Source organism: Meles meles, chromosome 2 (assembly GCF_922984935.1).
Source record: "Meles meles chromosome 2, mMelMel3.1 paternal haplotype, whole genome shotgun sequence".
Classification (NCBI taxonomy): Eukaryota; Metazoa; Chordata; class Mammalia; order Carnivora; family Mustelidae; genus Meles; species Meles meles.
In genome coordinates this window covers 197167382-197186439 of record NC_060067.1, presented here as the reverse complement: position 1 = coordinate 197186439, position 19058 = coordinate 197167382, and the positions used below count along the sequence as shown (strand labels likewise).

Here is a 19058-nt window from a genome sequence, read left to right as displayed (position 1 = left end):
AAAGTTACCCATTTTTATATCTGAAAAACAGATAGCGTTATGTCTGTATGTATACATACCTGACATCAAACTAGAACACGAATTTGCAAAGTAGGAAAGGGAAGGAGAAGGGCAGATTGACAAAGATGACCACTCATCAAGGTCTCAGTGTGGCTCACCGCAGGTCTTCCCTGACAGCTTGCTTCCAGCCCCAGAAACTCTTCTTTTTCCTTCCTGCTGCTCTGGGATTTTTCTTCTCTTCCTCCTTGTCATTGTGAGCAGCGCCCCACTGTCCCCGGCTCTCATAAACATGGCTTCTGCCTCGCCCCTCATCACATTGCTGGTCTTAAACCAGTTCAAGTGCAATAGATCCCACAGACCGTGATTTTTCACTGCTGCACCTGCTTACTGGGCTGCATCCTGAGTCCATCTTTTCTACAAATACTCTTTCTTACCAAGCATAACCCTCTTTTGTGAAACAAAAGAACGTTAGAGGAAGAGTCCAAGTTTTCCTGTAAATATGTGCCCAGGAATGCAGCATGATGGGGTTTGAATGATGCCTCCTCTGCCTATACCCCAGCCAACTCCTTTCTTCCTCCAAGCTGAGCAGTGATCCAGGGTGCCACTGAGATCTAGAATTCTACAGGGCCCTGAAGGACAAAGTTGAGGCAGGCAGTTTTTTTTTCCCCCTTTGGGTCAGACAAGAGCTCAAAATGGGATGCAGCCCTGGGGTGAAGGGTTGTGACTTTGCGGCACCAGGGAGAGGCTGACCTCCCTCCCCATGGTCCCTCCGGGAGTGAAGGTTGCCTTACGGGAGTAGCTGGGGTCCTTGGCCCCTTTCTCCACTCTGATATTGGGAGAGTGCCAGCCAAGGAAAGAGGGAGGAGAAAGAGATGTCTCTAAGGTCTAATAGGACTTACTGCTAAGATGCCCGAGGAAAGCTGGGATGTGCTTAATGGCACCCAAAAGACAGAAAGTGGGACAGGATGCAAAGCAAGACAAACAAATCAGGAAATCGCTAATGAAAATGGGCAATGGAGATCGAAGAGGAGAACTTGAATCCAGATGAAAAAAAGTAGAAGAATGCTTACAGAAATCCACGTAGGAAAAAGGCTGCAACAACAAAACCAGCCACCACCACCAAATGATGGGTCAGGAGCCATCATTTACAAATGAAAAAAATGTAATAGATTCGTTGAAGAAGAGTATGTGGTCATTGATGAAATCCAAGTAAATAGTTTTAAAGACCAAGTAGAAGAAATAACTCAAAACAAGAAACAAAGTTCCAAGTAAGATTAAAAAGAAAACACAGATGTACACATACACATACCACCCCCCAAACCCTTCCTAGAGAAATTTTGTAACATTCGAGAGAAAGATACTTTATAAGATCCTATAGAGAAAAAAACAAGTTACCTTTCTTGTTGCTTAGAAAAGAAACAAAAAGACAATGAATTTCTCATCCACAACAATGAAAGTAGGAGGCAATACAATCCCTTCTGCGAAGAGTAAAGAACCACAACCCAGGGATCCTCTGTGCAGGGAAGACATCATTCATCTCAGACTAAATGCAAAATAGTTAGGGACCAGCAAAGACCTTCTCAGCAATGTACATCATCTAAGGAAGGATTTAAGAAAGCGATACGGACTGAATCAGAATCACAGCCCATGTAGAGGAGGGGAAAACAGTGGTGAGCAGTCAACTTCGCAGTACGTATGTGGACAATTCCCAAACGATGATGGCAGAGCGGCCAGCAATGTACAAGAAGCACTACAAGGGAGACCTTAAAAAAAGACTAGAGCTAAAACTGATCGCTTGTCTTGGCAACACCCAGGAGCTGGAGCAAAGTAAATGTATTCCAAAATCTCACCTAAAGAGGGAGAGGGAGAAACAGTCATGGAGTAGAGTTTTAATGGAGGGAAATAATTGCTACCTTGCATTCATATAACAAGGAAAACCATGTATTTGAATATGAATGTCGGGAAAGGGAGGTAATCATTAGCGGAATGAGAAAAGTACAATAGACCTACCTAATTAGCAAGGGGGAAAAGGGAATGAATAGCAATCTGATCAATTTAGCAAAAACTGTTCCAAGGAAAAAGAGGAAACAAGTAAAATCATGAATAACCGTAAAACAAGATGAAAGCAGGCAAATCTGCTATATTACATATTACATGAAATGTAAATGCACTGAATTTTGACACAAACAGAACTATTCCACTGGCATGTAAGTTATTGGCATTTATAATAAATGGACTTAAGATGGCCAAAGAATGGTTGAGAATTAAGAGATAAAGAAGGATCCAGTACATACCAACCAAAACAAAAGGAGAGCGAGAATGGTGGTAATAATAGTAGGAACAGCAGAATTTACTATTAGAAACGCCCAACAGGATAAAGAGGACCACAGAGCAAATGTCTTTCTGCACAAGACTGAAGGATGCTTACTTTTCAACTGCACACATTAAATAATGTAGTAGCTAAGTTTGTAAAGCAAAAACTATTAGAGAAGAATGGTTGTTAAACTACATTTATTGGGGGAGATTTTGGTTCAGCATCTTCAGCATCCAATCTAAAAGTTTACAAAAATAAGGGAACGATTATATAATATTAATAAAAATTTTCAGCTAAGGTCTATGTACAGACATGGAAGGGATACAGATTTTCATAATTCCATGGAATACTGGCAGAAACCGATTGTGCTTTTAGCCACAAAAAGAACCATCAAAAAAAATCAGAAAGGTAGAGATTTTTTAAGTCAAAACATTTGATCATATAATTCAGTAGAATTTGAAATAAAGAACCAAAAGAAAAACAAACAAAAACTCTTTCCTTCCATGGATTATGGCAACCCTAGATTATGATAAGAAGCAATAGAAAGCAAGGAGAAGAACGTTCTGCTTTCAAAACTTATGGGAGACAGAGAAAGCCATAATCATAGGAAAAATATATTGTGAAAGAGTTTATTTAATGAATAAAAGGCAACAAAGAGGAATTTGCTCTACGTGCTAAGAAATGGGTAAAATATCAGAAAAATAAACCAAAGGAAATGGAGGAGGGAGAGAGTCAAGATGAAACTGAAATTAAAAATAAACAAAAAAGCTGATTCTTTAAAAAGACCAAGGAAATAGAAAGCCCCTGGTGATCCCAATTAAAAAATAATGAGAACAAAAATAGAGATACTGGAGACCATGTAACAACTAAGGGACTGTTCCACACAACAGTTTAAATCTAGAGGAATTTATTTTTCCTTAGCAAAATATGATTGACCCCCAAACTATTTCAAAACAGGGAGAAAAAACTTGTCAAGACCAATTATCTCGGAAGAGATTAGAAAAGTGGCTGAAAGGGCAACGATAGCAAGGAAACAGTAACTTTGGGTGAATTTCATGTTTCTAGGTGAATTTTATAAAACCTTCAAAGCGTAGCTCAATCCAAAGTTCAAAAAGCTATTTAACACCACACACGTACACAAACAGACCCACGAAAGATCGAAAGTACTGAAATTCATATTATGAAGCTAACATAACCTTAATAACCTTAATACTAACTTGATTAAAGTAGTACATAAGAAAGACTATTTATACCACAATTAATTCTCAATATATGTGTAAAAATTAGTCTAGGTAACTATTCACATGTAAGACTTGAGCAATGTATCAAAAGGATAATGGTCTAGGCCCAATTAATAACCGAGTAGTTACTAATCCTTGGTATAATGTGAGGATTTTTCAGTGTTAGGAAGTCTATTGACATAATTGGGTTAATAAATCAGAGTAGAAAAATATGATCTTATCCATAAATGATGAAAAGTTTTGGGATAAAATTTAGAAATCATTCCTTATTAAAGTTAAACTCATTAAGTAAAACAAGAACCATAAAAACATGTAAATATCTTAGTCATGTATAAGAAGATCAATCAAAAAAAAATTAAACACTTTTCTAATTGGTGAGATCCTAGGACCATTTGAACTAAAATCAGGAACATGAGAAAGGCTCACGTACTCTCCCACAATCAATATTGAAAATTGTTTTAGATGTTCTAGCAATTGCAGTAAGTGAAGAAAATTAAATCATTGATTTCTATTTTGGAAAAAGTTAAAATCAGCACTTCTATTAATTATATAATAAGTGTATACATACAAAACCTATGTGTTTTGTATACACTTACCTATATGTATACACTTATTATATAATTAATAGAAATTATATTTCTATATAATTAATAGAAATATATAGTTTATTTCTAATATATATTAGATATATATATATATAAATTATATATCTATATATAGATATATAATTATATATATAAATTATATATGTCTATATATATTATAATATAGATATATAATTATTATATATCTATAAATTATATATAAATATATAATTTAATAAATATATTAAAAATATATAGTTTGAAGCAAATTGGTACTTGGATCAAGACAGGATAAATATATAGACATCATAGTTCATATAGCACAGTAATTGAGAGTATAGGTTTTGTATAATAATTTTTGTATGTCTATTTTTGTTTATACATATATATACAAATATATATATACATATATACAAATATATATACATATATACATATATATACAAATATATAATATTTGTATAATAATTAAGAGTATAGGTTCTGAATCCAGGTGACTTGTGTTTGAGCCCCAGATCTGCCATTTATTAGCCAAGTGGCAAGTGAACCGCGTCTTGGCCGAGCCACTGGCTTGGGTCAGTTACTGAATTTCTCTATGCTTCCGTTTTCTTCTATTGTAGAACTTGGTTTAGTTTTCAATCTATAGTTCGTTGAGAATGAAATGAATTAATATATGTAAACTGTTTAGGAAAATGCCGGGTGCGTGTTAAATACTATTTTTAAGTAATTATTAAGTAAAAATTGGCTAGATTTAGAAGTCAGAAAAACACTTCCTATCCCAACAGCAACAAACACTGTAAAACTCTTCAGAATAAATTTTATAAGAGTGGTGTGGGACCTAATATGAAAGAATCTATAAAATGTTACTGGAAGACATAAAACAAGATCCAAATAAATGGGAAGACAGTCAATGTTTGTAGGGGGGAAGACTGATATCCTAAGAGTATCACTTCTCCCGAAACACATGTGTGGAAGTCAAGGTTTATTTTTTAATTGGAGAAGGGGTCTTAAATTTCACATGGAGGAACACACCTGAAAATAGCCCAAAATATATTTAAAAGGCAAATAATGAGGACAAAATGACCTGAACCAATACCTTTTGAACAATACTAGGAGGCACTGTAATCGCATCTGTGTGATATCGGCATAAATAAAGACAAGCCTGTCAGTGCAACAGACGAAAATTTCAAACATAGATCCTCGTATATAGGGAAATTTAGCACAAACCAGAAAATGGTTTTTCTGTTCAGTGGGATTTGATAAATGGTGCTGGCACAACTGGCTATCCGTCTGGAAGAATGTAAAATTGGACGCATATCTCTCAGCATATTCAAAAATAAGTGAAGATGGATTAAAGACAAATGTAAAAAGTAAAGCAAAAAAAAAAAAATTCTGGAAGTTAATGTGAACGACGGAATAAAGGAGGAACGACTTGACCCGCGAGTAGCAGGAAGTTCCCAAAACAATGGCTTAGACATCGAACCATTAATTCTTTCCTGACAAAACAAGAAGTCCAGGGGTATAGACTGTTCAGTATCTGAAGATGCCACCCAGAACCCAGGTTCCTTCCGCCATCCTTGGCATGTGGCCTTTGTCCTGTGGCTCCCCAGATGTTTGCAGCATTTTCAAAATTCCTGGCTGAAACAGAGTAAACGAAGGTGAGAAGGCCTTCTCTACTCTGGACTGTTTCTTTTTACTCCCCAGAGACGTCTTCCTACATCTCTTTTTTCAGAACTGTTATACTTGGCTACGCTTAGCGGCATGAGAAGAGGGAACATATACTATTTTTGCTTTCCAGCTTTTATAACAGAGGAAAGCAAGGAAAAAGTGGTTGTGAATCCACACAGCCTGCCCCAAAGACTACGTGTACCTCTTGATAATAGGGGAGACCCTTCTAACAGAAACAGAAAACCTGGGGCGCCTGGGTGGCTCAGTGGGATAAAGCCTCTGCTTTCAGCTCAGGTCATGATCCCAGGGTCCTGGGATGGAGCCCCACATCAGAGCCTGCTTCCCCCCACCCCTGCTTGCTTGTGATCTCTGTCTGTCAAATAAATAAATAAAATCTTTAAAAAAAAAAAAAAAGAAAGAAAGGAAGGGAGAAAGGAAGAAAGAAAGAAACGGAAAACCCAGGAAGAAAAGCTTGAATGATTAATTTTGTTTTAACTTAAAACCATCTACATGTGAATGAAAATACCATAAACAAAACTGCCATATTGGGGCTTATGATTACAACTCATGTGACAGATATAAGGTCTCTCCATACGATACACTAAGAGTAACTTTGGCAGATTGAAAACAGAAAGACAATCCAGTGGGAAATGGCATGAATAAATGGTTCACAGAAGAACAAATTCAAGTGGTCAGTAAACACATGGAAAGGTGATCTGTTTTCCTGTTGGTCTGAGAAAGGCAGTAGCTAATCCCAGCTCCCGTACCCCCGCTGCACAGCTCGCGTCCTGGCTTCCATCACTGAGCATTTGTGTACCACGTGACTACGAGTGGGATGCCTGGGGATTTCCTCCCACCTTGGAAAGCAGAAAATTAATGGAAGAGGCTCTGGTGGTGAGAGGTTTTCCCTGTTGGAATCCTGAACACATTTTTTCAAGGAGACAGCCTCCTTCGCTGAATGTCATGCTCTGTTGGGCTGTTAATCCAGTTCCTCAGATACAGATAACTTAATAGACTTACACGTCCCATCGTGGCTTCCTGTGTGTGGATGTCATGGGAAAATATACCCAGGAGACCCTTGAACAATGTGGGTGTTGGGGACCTTGACACCCCACACAGTTGAGAATCCACGTCTAAGTTTTGACTCCTCCAGAACTAAACTACCAAGAGACAACTGTTGACCAGAAGCCTTACCAGTAACATAGTCAATTAACATATACTTGTATGCTTGTATGTTATGTGTATTATATTCCATATTCTTAACGTGAACTAGAGCAAAGAAAATGCTATTAAGAAAATCCTAAAGAAGAGAAAATACTTTTCTAGGACTGTACCATATTAAAAAAAAATCCACATATAAGTGGACCCAAGCAGTTCAAGCCTGTGTTATTCGAGGGTCCACTGTACTGATCCCTGAGAACTTGTGAAGACAATGCATTCCTAAAGTGAAGACTTTCTAGACAATTCTGAAGACGGGGCTTAGGAAGAAGCCCCCCCCCCCCAAGAGCAATTTACAAATTGCTTTAATCAAAATCTTACTCAAAAGTATTGATAAAGATATATAAAGTAAACACAACAAAAATCCATTCATAGAACTGGTGAGAGAGAGAGCGAGAAAGAAGGAAGGAAGGAAGAAAGGAAGGAAGCTGGCCGCACATGTAGCCGAATATGGAAGGTTTAGGGTTTATCTTCTTCCTTTCATCCAGCTTCAGCCAGGGGGTGAGATTGCACTGGGTCCTGGGCAGAGGCACATTGTCTCAACTGAACCATAACCACAATCCTCTTAAAAACAAATTTTGCTGGCATTGCACTCTAATGTTTTGCTGGATAAAGACATTTTGCCCATTAGGATAATAGCATCCACAACATATCCAGGATTGTGCTGAGGGAGAGAATGAAGAGTTGGTGGCAAAGGGGAGGGACCGTGCCTTTAAAACATTTTCATCAATTTCCAAATAGAAAAAGGCCCATTTTTAGCTCTTAGATATAGATTACTTTGGGGGAGGGAAGCGGTTTTAGTGCTAAAATATTACGAAAATGATAAATAATTTAAAAATCTTTCTGTGTGCTGTATGTTCCAGAGAGGTCAAAAGAATTAGATTCATATTTCTTAGATGTAGAACATGAAGGTTGTACATATCATTTTAGAATGTCATTAATAGCATCGGGCAGATGTAAAAATAGTATTAACTGTGACTTCAAGATACCAATTATGTGTCTTTCTATACCATTTTATCCTGCTTTGGGAGTGAAGTGGAATGCATTCATTTTTTTTCCTTCCTCCTCTTCTTTTTATTTTATTTATTTGTGTTTTTTGCATTATGTTGAAAATATATTAAACATTCCAGCATGTTGGAAATTGTGAAAGAGGAAGATATGAGAGCCAAGAGCAAAATGCTTTTAATTTTAAAGCCCGAGATTTAGTTTAGTCTTGGATGCCATTATAGTGAATAATGGGAACTGATCCTAGACTTCAAAAGAAATATGACCATATGGTCTTACCATTCAGCACTTTCTGCTGCTATGAATTTCCAGTTATACCCCAAACTTTTCATTTCCCCAGTGTTCCCCTCACCTCTGTCATCACACAAAAATGAAAGGAATCCGAAACCCCTTTTCTGAAATACTTACTGGTGCCGAGAAAACTTTTTTGTTTCCTTTGTGAGAGTAGGATTTTATGAAGAAAGACAAAAACCCGAAGCATTAATCAGATCCACCAGGCTAATTACCACAACTCCAAAGTTTATTACTTTTAAATATTAACTACTTAAAATGATTCATTTAGAGATCAAAATGATTAATCCTTCTCAGTCACTATAAATGTCAGCGGCAGGATTAAAGGATTGAGACGGTCATGTTTACTCAACCTTCCATTTCTGTACTTAAAGACACACGTTAAATAGCTTCAGTTTATCATCACTCCATGTTCATGTTTTCCTCCGAGCTCCCTCTTTTAGCCCCCCTGCCTAACCGATTGTTAACTAATTTGGGCTGTTAAGGAGGCAAGTGCTCCGTTCAGACTCGGCTGGCCAACCTGCTTTGTAGATTACCTACCAGAAGGTGTGAGTAGATAGATGGAGCTTACAGCCCTCCTCCGGCCACAGTGGGGGTAATCCTTGCCCCTGCCTCCGCCTTTATTGGTCTGCTGTCTTGAGCCCCCCGGCTTCCTGCTAACGTTGTATCCGGTCCCCATCACGTGGCCTGTTCTGGATCCACATTGTGAATCACTGTGGTGCCTTCGGTAGCAATTATTAAGCACCTGCTGCTTCACGCCCGGCCAGATGCATATTTATACCAACACCTACTCCGTTTGACTCGGACACCAGCAGATAGGCGGGGGCCATGCGATCATCCCCAGGTCCTGAATTGTTCCAAAGAAATAATCACTACACGAAAATAAGAAGCAAATTCATTTCAGAATGCTTTTGATAAAAACCAGTTGGAAGGTTATTTCCCTAATTACAAATGGCCACTGGTATCCAAGTGGCACTATTTTGTGGTGGACACGGAAATCCTTTGTGATTCAGGCTTACGGAGATGCTCCTTCCTTAGAGGTCAGCAGATTCGTGACCCCGCGTTTCTGATTTGAGCCAACAAGTTTCCTATTCAGTTTCTGGGTTTGCCCTCCCCTGGAGCTTTCCAGATCTTCTCTTGAAGAAAATGTGGCTTCTCTGGGCCATTCGTTCTAACCCAGCTTTCTCTGCCTATACACCTACTTGGGGTGTTCCCTTCCCACTCTCCTCCCCAAGTTCACGGTGGTGTCTCTGCCTCCTGTCCTCACTGGCACAGAGATGACCTTCCCAACCGAGTTCAGGATGAATGCCATCGGGGCACCCTGCAATGGCTTCCATTAGCCTCGAGTTTTGAGTAATAAACCGGATTATAATTATCACATACAGTGGTCGAGTTCTCTGTCTTCGAAGAATTTGAGATTTTCCGTCTGTGGGGATGGATGTTAATATCACAGTAACAGATAAAGGGAGCAAGCTCTGAAAGGTATTTGTATTTTACATACAGCATAACATGGGTGGGGCAGTTAAGGTATTTAGCGGGATTTGAAGTTAATTCTTAGAATGCAGTTTTGTGTAGGGCCTCATAAGTTGAGATGTATACATCATTGAAATTTCTGTTGCGTGTTCAAGGATGGGTATTTTATTCAAACGGTGACAAATTTAGCTTAAGAAGGTGAAAGTGTTTGGATTATCCCATAAAATATGCATTAGGCTCAAAGGGGAAAAAGTTACATACATTTCTATTGTTGTATGATCTTCTTATCATTTTGCAAACACAGCAAAAAAGGGAACTCCGGATAAGGTGGTGGGAACATTAATTCCGCAAGCATCAAGTAAGAAATATTTGCCCAGTTTGTAGTTTTGTGTTCTGCCCTGCCCTTGGAGGAACATCACTCCGTGCCTGAGAAGGGATAATCCATCCAAACTCACAACAACCAAGGAAAATATTTAAAGAGAGTTATAGGTTATTTTATTTCTGTCTATTGAATGTATATTGATTCTTCTATCTATTTCCCAAACTCAGTTTTGGGCGCTGCTATTACAGAAGAAATGGACGAGTATTCTCCTTTTCAGAAAGCCTTGTATGTCAAAAGAAAGGGCAAAAAGGAAATGAGAGACAAACATGGCTCCAATGTTTCTTACAGAACTTCACTTATTTACAATTAATGAGGAAGGATATTTAAAAGACAGCTTCTCCGAGAGAAGCTAGTAAGTTAAAATTCTAATTATTGAATAGGAACTATTAAAGAGCAAATTTAAAAAAACCATACATTTGCTTTTTTTTTAAGGAGACAGGCTCTAATTCTTCTTTACTCTATTTTTTAAATTAAGGAAATTATCATGCAAAGTAAAATTTCAAAACTATAAAATAGAAAATCACTAATTTCCTTCACTTACAGTCCCTCGAAATGATCATCACAACAGTTTTCTTGCCTTCTTCACCGTCATTCACACTCAAAACCATAAGCACTCACATAATGTGTTGGTTCTCTCTCTTAGTTTCCAAAAATAGAATCAGACTGTACACACCATTCTGCAACTTGTGTGTGTGTGTGGGGGGGGGGTTTTCTTTTCTTTTTTTTTTTTTTTTTTTTTGCTTAAAATATATATAATGGGCTTCCCTCCAGATCCAAAGATATAGGTCCAGACTCACTGTTGATGCTAGCCACATAATGTTCCGTTGAATGGGCTACATATAATGTATTCAGCCATTCCCTTCTGGTAAGCATTCCAGTTATGTTAATTTTTGCAACAGTGCCATGGGAATCATTATTGGTCTATGTATGTTTAAGAGCAGGTCTCAAGGTCTCAAGGGTGGACTCTCTGAGCTAAAGAGTGGTTTTCATTTTGATAGAAAACCATTTTCAAAGACTAAATCAGCATAATAGAAAGCAAAGAAAAAATAATAGCATAGAATCATAATAATTCACAGAGCATGCCCCCAGAATCAACTACTGTTTGAAAGGAACAAAAGTTCTTAGTTTGTCCCCAAAATTTCAATACCACCGATCTACATCCCAGCTCCCCATTGCAAACTTGCAGTGTAATACAGGAATCTACCGATAATAACATGTCCTGGGGAAGATACGCGGAAATAGGACCCCCCCATACACTGGGGTGGGAATGTAATATGGTGCAGTCATTGTGGATAATAGGCTGGGCAGGGTTTCCAAAGATAACACCTAGCGCTACACTATGACTCAACAATGCGTCTCACAAAGACATATATGGAGAAATATTCCTAACAGTATTTCATGATAACCAAAAAGTAGAAACAACTCAAACGTCCATTAACTGATGAGTGGATAGGTAACTGAACCCAAGTCCATGTGCCTGATGGGCAGCAAAACCAGCCATGGAGACATCGGGTGTGTAGCAAGCAAACTGTCCATTACAGAGGCAGCCAGAGGAGGAGATGGGACAGCAAGCTACAATCTGTTGGGACAGAACAGGTTTTTTATAATCACAGGGGTTGAGATTACATCTACATTGATGAAAAAGAGCTGCAGGGAAGCTTCAGGTTATCCCTGAGGAAAGATACAGATGTAACGTAGATGTAACATTTGCCCATGTCCATTGTGGGATGGAGACTTAACATCAGAAGGAGGCAGAATTCAGCCCCTGAAGTCCAGAGGTTATCTCGGGCCTGTGGGCATGATCTGAGAGCCATGTGGAGTCAGACCTTCCCTATTCTAGATATATTCCATCCCAGTGTATACTATTTGACCCTAAAAATGAAATACTAATATATACTACAGTATGAATGAACCTTGAAAGCTAAATGAAAGAAGCCAGTCACAGATGTCCACACACTGTAGGGTCTCTTTTATTTGAAATGCTCAGAACAGACAAATCTGTAGTACAGAGAGTTGATCTGTGGTTGCCTAGGGCTAGGGCGAGGACGAGTGGGTAAGGGGGACGATGGGAGTGACTGTAAATGGGTATAAGGTTTCTTTGGGGGGCGATAAGCTTGTCCTAAAGTTGTGGTGATAATTACACACCATAAGGCATATACTAAAAACCATTGACTTTCACCTTTTATTTTATTTTTTAAGGATTTTATTTATTTATTTGACAGAGAGAGATCACAAGTAGGCAAACAGGCAGGCAGAGAGAGAGGAAGAAGCAGGCTCCCTGCCAAGCAGAGAGCACGATGCAGGGCTCGATCCCAGGACCCTGAGATCATGATCTGAGCCGAAGGCAGAGACTTAATCCACTGAGCCACCCAGCCACCCAACTTGCACGTTTTAAATGGACACAATATATGGTTTATGAGTTATGTCTCAATAAATCTGTTTAAAAAAAAAAAAACAAGGGAGAGAGAGAGAAGCAAAATCTAGAGAATTCTAGACTCTGGACGGGAAGAGAATCCGAGTTCAGAACTGGACCACCCAAAAGTACAGTCTGTTTTTTTTCCACTCACACAGAGATAATGGATGTCTTCCTTCCTGGAGAACATCCCTTGGCCTTGAGCTTTGAAAAATTCTTCCTGGCTCTGACCAGGTTACAGATGCGGTGTGAGAAAAAGGCCAAGTAGCTAAACCATTTCTTTCCATCCCTTTCTTTTCCTGAAGGGGTAGCTTTGCTCCGTGCCAGCCTGAACCTGAAACATTTGTTCTTATCTGGTCCTGCCCACTTGGTCACAGAACTTCCCTCCCTTTTTGAAAGTGTGAACTTTTTTTTTTTTTTTTTTTTTTTTTTAGTGATACAACCTGCCTACATTGTGTTGATTCAGTTTTTTCATAGATTTTCAAATTTATGAGTGTCATAAAACTCAAATGCCTAATCCAATCCAAGCTAACCTTGCCTTATAATCACAATGACTCTCGTGCTTAGGTATACTTTATTCTGGCTGCAATTTATTGTTTGGGTAATGCTTCAAATCGTAGTGGGAATCTCTGGGTTGGCCCCACTGCCAAGGTTACCAAAATTCAATGTGTAGGAGATAAATATTTATTTCACCAGTTTCAGCTCAATAGAATTAACGTAAAGATTCTAAAAGGCAGAGAAGGAAATTAAGAACCAGCTAGAACCAGTGCAAAGAACACAATCTGAGGAACCCTGGAAAATAAGAATAAATGTATCCTTAATTCTTGTGTTTTTTGAAGCCAAAGCAAAATGGTCACGTTTTTTGCTAGTTCCAGAAGCATCGTTTCTGCCCTTCTCTTTGCACATTTCTACATTGCCCTGAAGCCTTCCCGAGGAGGGATCCCCCAGCCTAGCCCTCCCACCTCCATGATACCTCTAGCAGCTGTCTCTCTTCCCCGAGTCAGAAACCTTTCTTCTCTCTATTCTCCCTGTTTGTCGAAACCGCATTTGTTTTCCGTAAGTACGGCCCATCTTGCTAACACTGATAGATTGTGGGAAATAACGCGCTAGAACTAATTTATTCTCATTTGATCGCTAGATCTCCCCAGGGGTGTTTGCCTTAAAACAAGGGATCCCATGAGCGAGAATCCTTAAAACCGAAGAGGGGAATTGGCAACAATAGGGCCGACGCTCTGAGGCAGGTCTGGGCTAGAGACATTTTTGAATGAAGGAAATGGAAATGTCAGTGTTGGTGGTGAAGCGGTGTTCTAAAATTATTTGGAAATGATCCTCTGCTCATGGTCCAATTGTACATTTCTCTATGATTGTTAATTACATTTGTCCAGGTGTTTATTTTGTAAGCCGTTCTCATTAGCCTTGCTTTATGGCAGTCACATTTACAGAAAGGATCTCTTAAACCAAGTCACCAGAGCCCTGGATGAAAAAATAGAAGAGTCAAGGGACTTGAGCAAAGCTAGAGTGGAGGTGGGGTTTAATGTTCTTTCCTAGAGGAAATGAAAGCCAACTTTGAAGCCAGGAAAGCAGTCTAGCAGGGGCTCCTCTGTTTCTGCCTGTTTTCCAGCTTGCATTTCAGGAAGAGCCCATGAGAGTTTTGAATTATTGGGAGACATTGATTTCAGAGGGTCAGATGTTGAAGGAGTTCGGGGTACACGTATGGGTTCACAGGGACAGTGCCTTGGATATACTGATGTGCAAAGTGAACCATGTTTACATACCTGGATAACAGATACTGGAGATAGATAGCTTTCCGCTGTCCCTCACCTCATAGATTTCTGCATCAAGATATTAACAGTGTAGAAGTCGATAATGTGGAAGATGTTTTCAGTTGCATTTCAGAGATTAGAAAGGAGTTTTCAACTGCTTTTAACCTCCCTCTTATTTTTATTCTCCAGTGGACACCTCCCAAAGTAGAGGAGAGATGCAGAGGGTCTTATCATCCCTTTTCACCCCCTAACAATTATTTAGTATTCTTGTTTTGAAAAGTCACCGTGTTTAATGGTGCTATGTAACAGTTTTAGACCTCTCCCCACCCTCTCCCCATTTAAAATGTGATGTGTCAGGAAGAGTGGGTAGGTTCTTCTGCCACTGCTCCATTACCTGTCCGTGACATTGACCTTTTCTGGATTTACTTTCGTGAGTACAAGCTACGCTCATTGTTGAAAAACCACTGATAACATTACGCCTTAATTCATCAAACTCGCCCACTTTTCCACTCTTCCGTGGGTTCTTTCTTCCTCCTTTTTTTTTTCTGACATATTTTTTGGTTCAGATACTTATTCCAATCTCTCTGATAAGCAGTTTGATTTGTAGCTAATTGTAGCAACTGATTTTCATTATTTATGAGTGTCCTTGTCAAAACCCATTTGGAAGTCTGACCAAGATAAAGCTGATTCCAACTTCTGATACGACCACAGCAATAAAGCAATGAACCACACTAGTTAAAATGTGCTGGGACCTGAAGGCTACTGATATCTTTACAACCAAATACATACACTATCGTGCATTATATTTGACTCATTTCTTAAAAGATTTCACGTGTTATTGTATTATCACAAATAATTTATGATACCCTCTTTTGAAAAAAAAATATGATGTATGTTACATCTCACACCAGCCAATTAACTTTAAAATGTTCATAGATTGAAGAGATAGAAGTAGGGAAATGAAAACTGTGAGGGATATAAATGCTTCATATTCTTAAAAGGTTGGTATTATATGACAGCATCTGAATCGGTCTTTGTGAACTGTTGTTCTCTCCACATACTTTGACTCTGGTTGGTCCCTAAAACTCAGACTCCGTCATGTCAACAAGATACAAGAAAGGAAGAGCCATATATATCTGCACTGGATGAGCAAACACATTTCTCTCTCTTCTCATCCATAGTATGATAAAATATATGTGAAATTTCACGAATAAACACACGATTGACAAAATCATTAATCAGAGGAGTCATTTTCGAGTGTCACCTAATTTAAATACTTTGACTTGAAGTTATTGCCTTGCCATGAGTTTTATTAAGCTCCAATGTATTTGTACAGGCCTGTAGGGTTCACGGGCATTTATTTTTCAGGGAACTTGATTTTATCATTAATTTTTAAATACATATTACTCCGGCTTTATCTTTAGAGTACATTTTATTTGCAAAAAATTGGTTTACTCTGGTCAATACAGATGTTTCCAGGTGTTTGTTAAAGCAAAATGTCTAGAAAGTCAGATGTCTGGAGATTTTCAAGATATTCCACTCCAAGACGTAGTGAATGTATGCACATGCACAGGATATGTGTTTATGCTCATAGCTAACTTACAGGGGCAAGATGTAATAAGGACTCTCCAAGCCCCTGTTTCTACTTACCAAGTAACTTACTCTCTTTTCTCTACCGAGGGAGTGACATCTAGGTGGGAAAAAACCATCGTTTAGGACTAGAGCCAAGACCCAGGAAATGACTGACAATTTCCATTGCTTCACGAGTGGCTGAATGAAATTCTATCCTTGATAACCAGTCCTTTCTCTGGATTGAGTTGTCATGGTCCACGTTCCTTGGCTCGCCCCTCTCTCTCAAGGTCCTTATGGGCTGAAGTGGTCAACAGAAGAGCTCTCAGTGGGGGTGTGTGGGAGATCAGCCGAGGAGCCCCCCCTCCCCAGCCTCCCTGACCTGTGCCCCCTTGACCATATGCCACGTGAGGCTGATGTCAAACCCTGGGGCCCGTAACTGGAAAACCGAAATGCTTGAGTGTTTATTTTAGGAAGATTTCTTAAAAAAAAAAAAAAAATGAAACATATACTCACTAGTTGTTATCTTTTTTTCCCCCTAATTAGGACAGAATTTTACCCTAAGGCAGTTAGGAGTTTGTGAACCAGCAACTCGAAGAGGACTGGCATTTTGTGCGGAAATGGGGCTTCCTCACAGAGGTTACTCTATCAGTGCAGGGTCCGATGCGGATACGGAAAATGAAGCAGTGATGTCCCCAGAGCATGCCATGAGACTTTGGGGCAGGGGGGTCAAATCGGGCCGCAGCTCCTGCCTGTCAAGTCGGTCCAACTCAGCCCTCACCCTGACAGACACGGAGCACGAGAACAAGTCCGACAGTGAGAGCGGTAAGTGCCCTGTTCTTTGCTCTATCACATTGCCCTTCAGTGCTTTTGTCTGCTCTCGCTGACCGTGGGCGCCTGCTTCTCTTCCTTTCTTCTCTCCTCCCCTTCTTCCTTCTCTTTCTTTCTTCTTCTTCTCTTTTTCCTTTTTGATGCAGTAGAACTCAAGACATGTCCTTGAATTGTGCATTTATTTTTTTCCTGAAAAAAAATCAATATTCGACATCAGATTGTTAAATTATGCAAGCGATCTATGATGTGTTAGCTATAGTTTTGAAAAACAGTTTGATTATGTACAGAAAAAAAATAAAAAGATTAGCTTTGACTTCTCTGACTTCTCTGGGACCATGTCACCTTGTACCCTCTGTGAAGTAGCCAAGCCAGCGGTGAAAAAGTTTACCCCAGAGCCAACGGGTGATCAGAGATGTCTTTGTGGATGCGTCCTGAAGATGGGCCAGAGAAGCTGCAGAATCTTAGAATGGATGAGGGAGCAAACAGAATAGTTTATTAACAGGGCTCAAGTGATGAAAGAACAAATTTGATCATGCTTTAAACTCGCTAGCCGATGAGAGTCAATGGAAGTTTGGTAAAGAGGGCGAGTATGGTTTCAATGCACTTTGGGGACTGAAATATTACGCAATTAAGTCTACGCACAAAAATCAGAGTTTAGGCTAGCTAAATAGCAACTTTACATACCGTAAGAAAGATATCTTTATGAATTAGTGGGACTTTTTTCTTACAGCTAATGCAGGTTCATAAAAACAGGTCATTTATATGCAATAATAGATTTCAAAGGAAAGTTCATTTTTAGTCAATATTGCTTCTAAGAAGCACTGGAGCATCAGTACCAACATACCAGAAACGAAAGGACATTTCTCCCTCAACATTTAATATTAACATTGCACTTGCGACTTCAATCTAGTTATTGATGCTCTGTGTATATGCAGCATCAAGAAGCAAGGAGAAAATTAAAATGGAAGATTTGCATGACATTTGAAAAGAAAGATGGTTGTTTCCCCGACGGGATTTCATTTGTGTTATTTATTGAGCAACTTTGTCAACTTGGCTTTGCAATAGGAAAGCAGGTCCATTCAGCCTTCAGTTTTAGCCAAGTCGTAGTATAAAGTGGTACCTATTGCTTCCCAGTATGACTGTCCTTTCTAGTCATGAAAAAAAGACTAATTTAAACCAACTAAAACAGTGTCTTCTCTTATGTTAGAATACTTTAGTGCATTAAACCAAAACCAAGATCAATTAATAATATGCACTCGATGTGTTCATTTTGGAAGTGTCCGTTCTAGCTGGACGCTGGCTTCCTTCCAACCCCACACAGGAAACAAGGACAGTTCTCTCTGACAAAATGAGTCTTCAGATGAGATTGCCAGCATTTCCCTGAGCTAATCCATTCGCCTCAGTAAAACCTGTATTTATATCAGTTTTCATTGTGGATTCAGAAGTTACTAACCTTAAATGCGTAAGATTTGGTGTCAGTTTTGTTTCCCATCTATCCAAACCTTCAGGGACCATGGTTTTCTTCAAATGTAGCGCTCGGTGCATTTGACTTCCCTAAAATATGTGATAAAATTTATGGTAGTTATAGAAAAGAGTAGAAGGCAGCAAGAGAAGGCATTCGGTTCTGATTCTCCACATCATATCCGTACCGGTATCCATTACATATTTTCTCACACCAGGTCAACTTGTTCTTTCCGCCCACGACCTTTGTAGCAAGTCTTACTTCTCCCTAATAACAAATGTATCCTGTTATTGTATCTGTAGTGGTAAAATGAAGGTAATGATTTTTAAGATTCTATATCTGTTAAAGCTATCCCACAGTGAATGCCCCAAAACAGACCTTTTTTTTTTTCTTTTAGGAAAATCTAAAACTTAGCAAATTGTCAACTTCAAGGTAATGGTATACGATAACTAACTGGTAGAAAGGAGGATAGGAAGTCTGAGTTTCTCCCACCATTGGCTCTCACCATTTGCATGGATTATCATTACCCAGACGAGGAACTGCTTCCCCCTGGATTGCATAGACCTTGTTCATAGAGAGATGTGAAGGCAAGAAAAGGTGTGCTCTTTCCCTTCTCCAGGTAGTGATTATGCAGCAGAATGAAGAGAGACAGGAAGAGGGTGTCAAGGGCCCTGCCTTAAAATTCAGAACATTTGGTAGCATTTGTTGAGAGTAAACAGGTCAGCCAAGTTAAGAGTATAAAGTGTCAAAAACAATGTTTGTGGAGCTGGGCAAGTGATGACTTAAACTTGTGTTTACTCTTTTCCCCAAGGTTTGGCTGTGGTTGTTTTTTAAAAAAACATTT

At 39.1% G+C, this 19058-nt stretch overlaps 1 protein-coding gene across 4 annotated transcripts in view; it reads left to right on the top strand.

Moving 5' to 3' along the window:
- TENM3 (teneurin transmembrane protein 3) overlaps positions 1-19058 on the top strand; it is a 598389-nt gene that overhangs the window by 166278 nt on the left and 413053 nt on the right. For 3 of the 4 annotated variants that reach the window (XM_045997094.1, XM_045997093.1, XM_045997092.1), the window contains exon 3: positions 16468-16746. The exons of the other annotated variant lie outside the window; for it this stretch is intronic. In XM_045997094.1, the coding sequence (XP_045853050.1) occupies positions 16468-16746 (279 nt within the window). The remainder of the gene's footprint in view (positions 1-16467; positions 16747-19058) is intronic. 4 annotated transcript variants of the gene reach the window in all.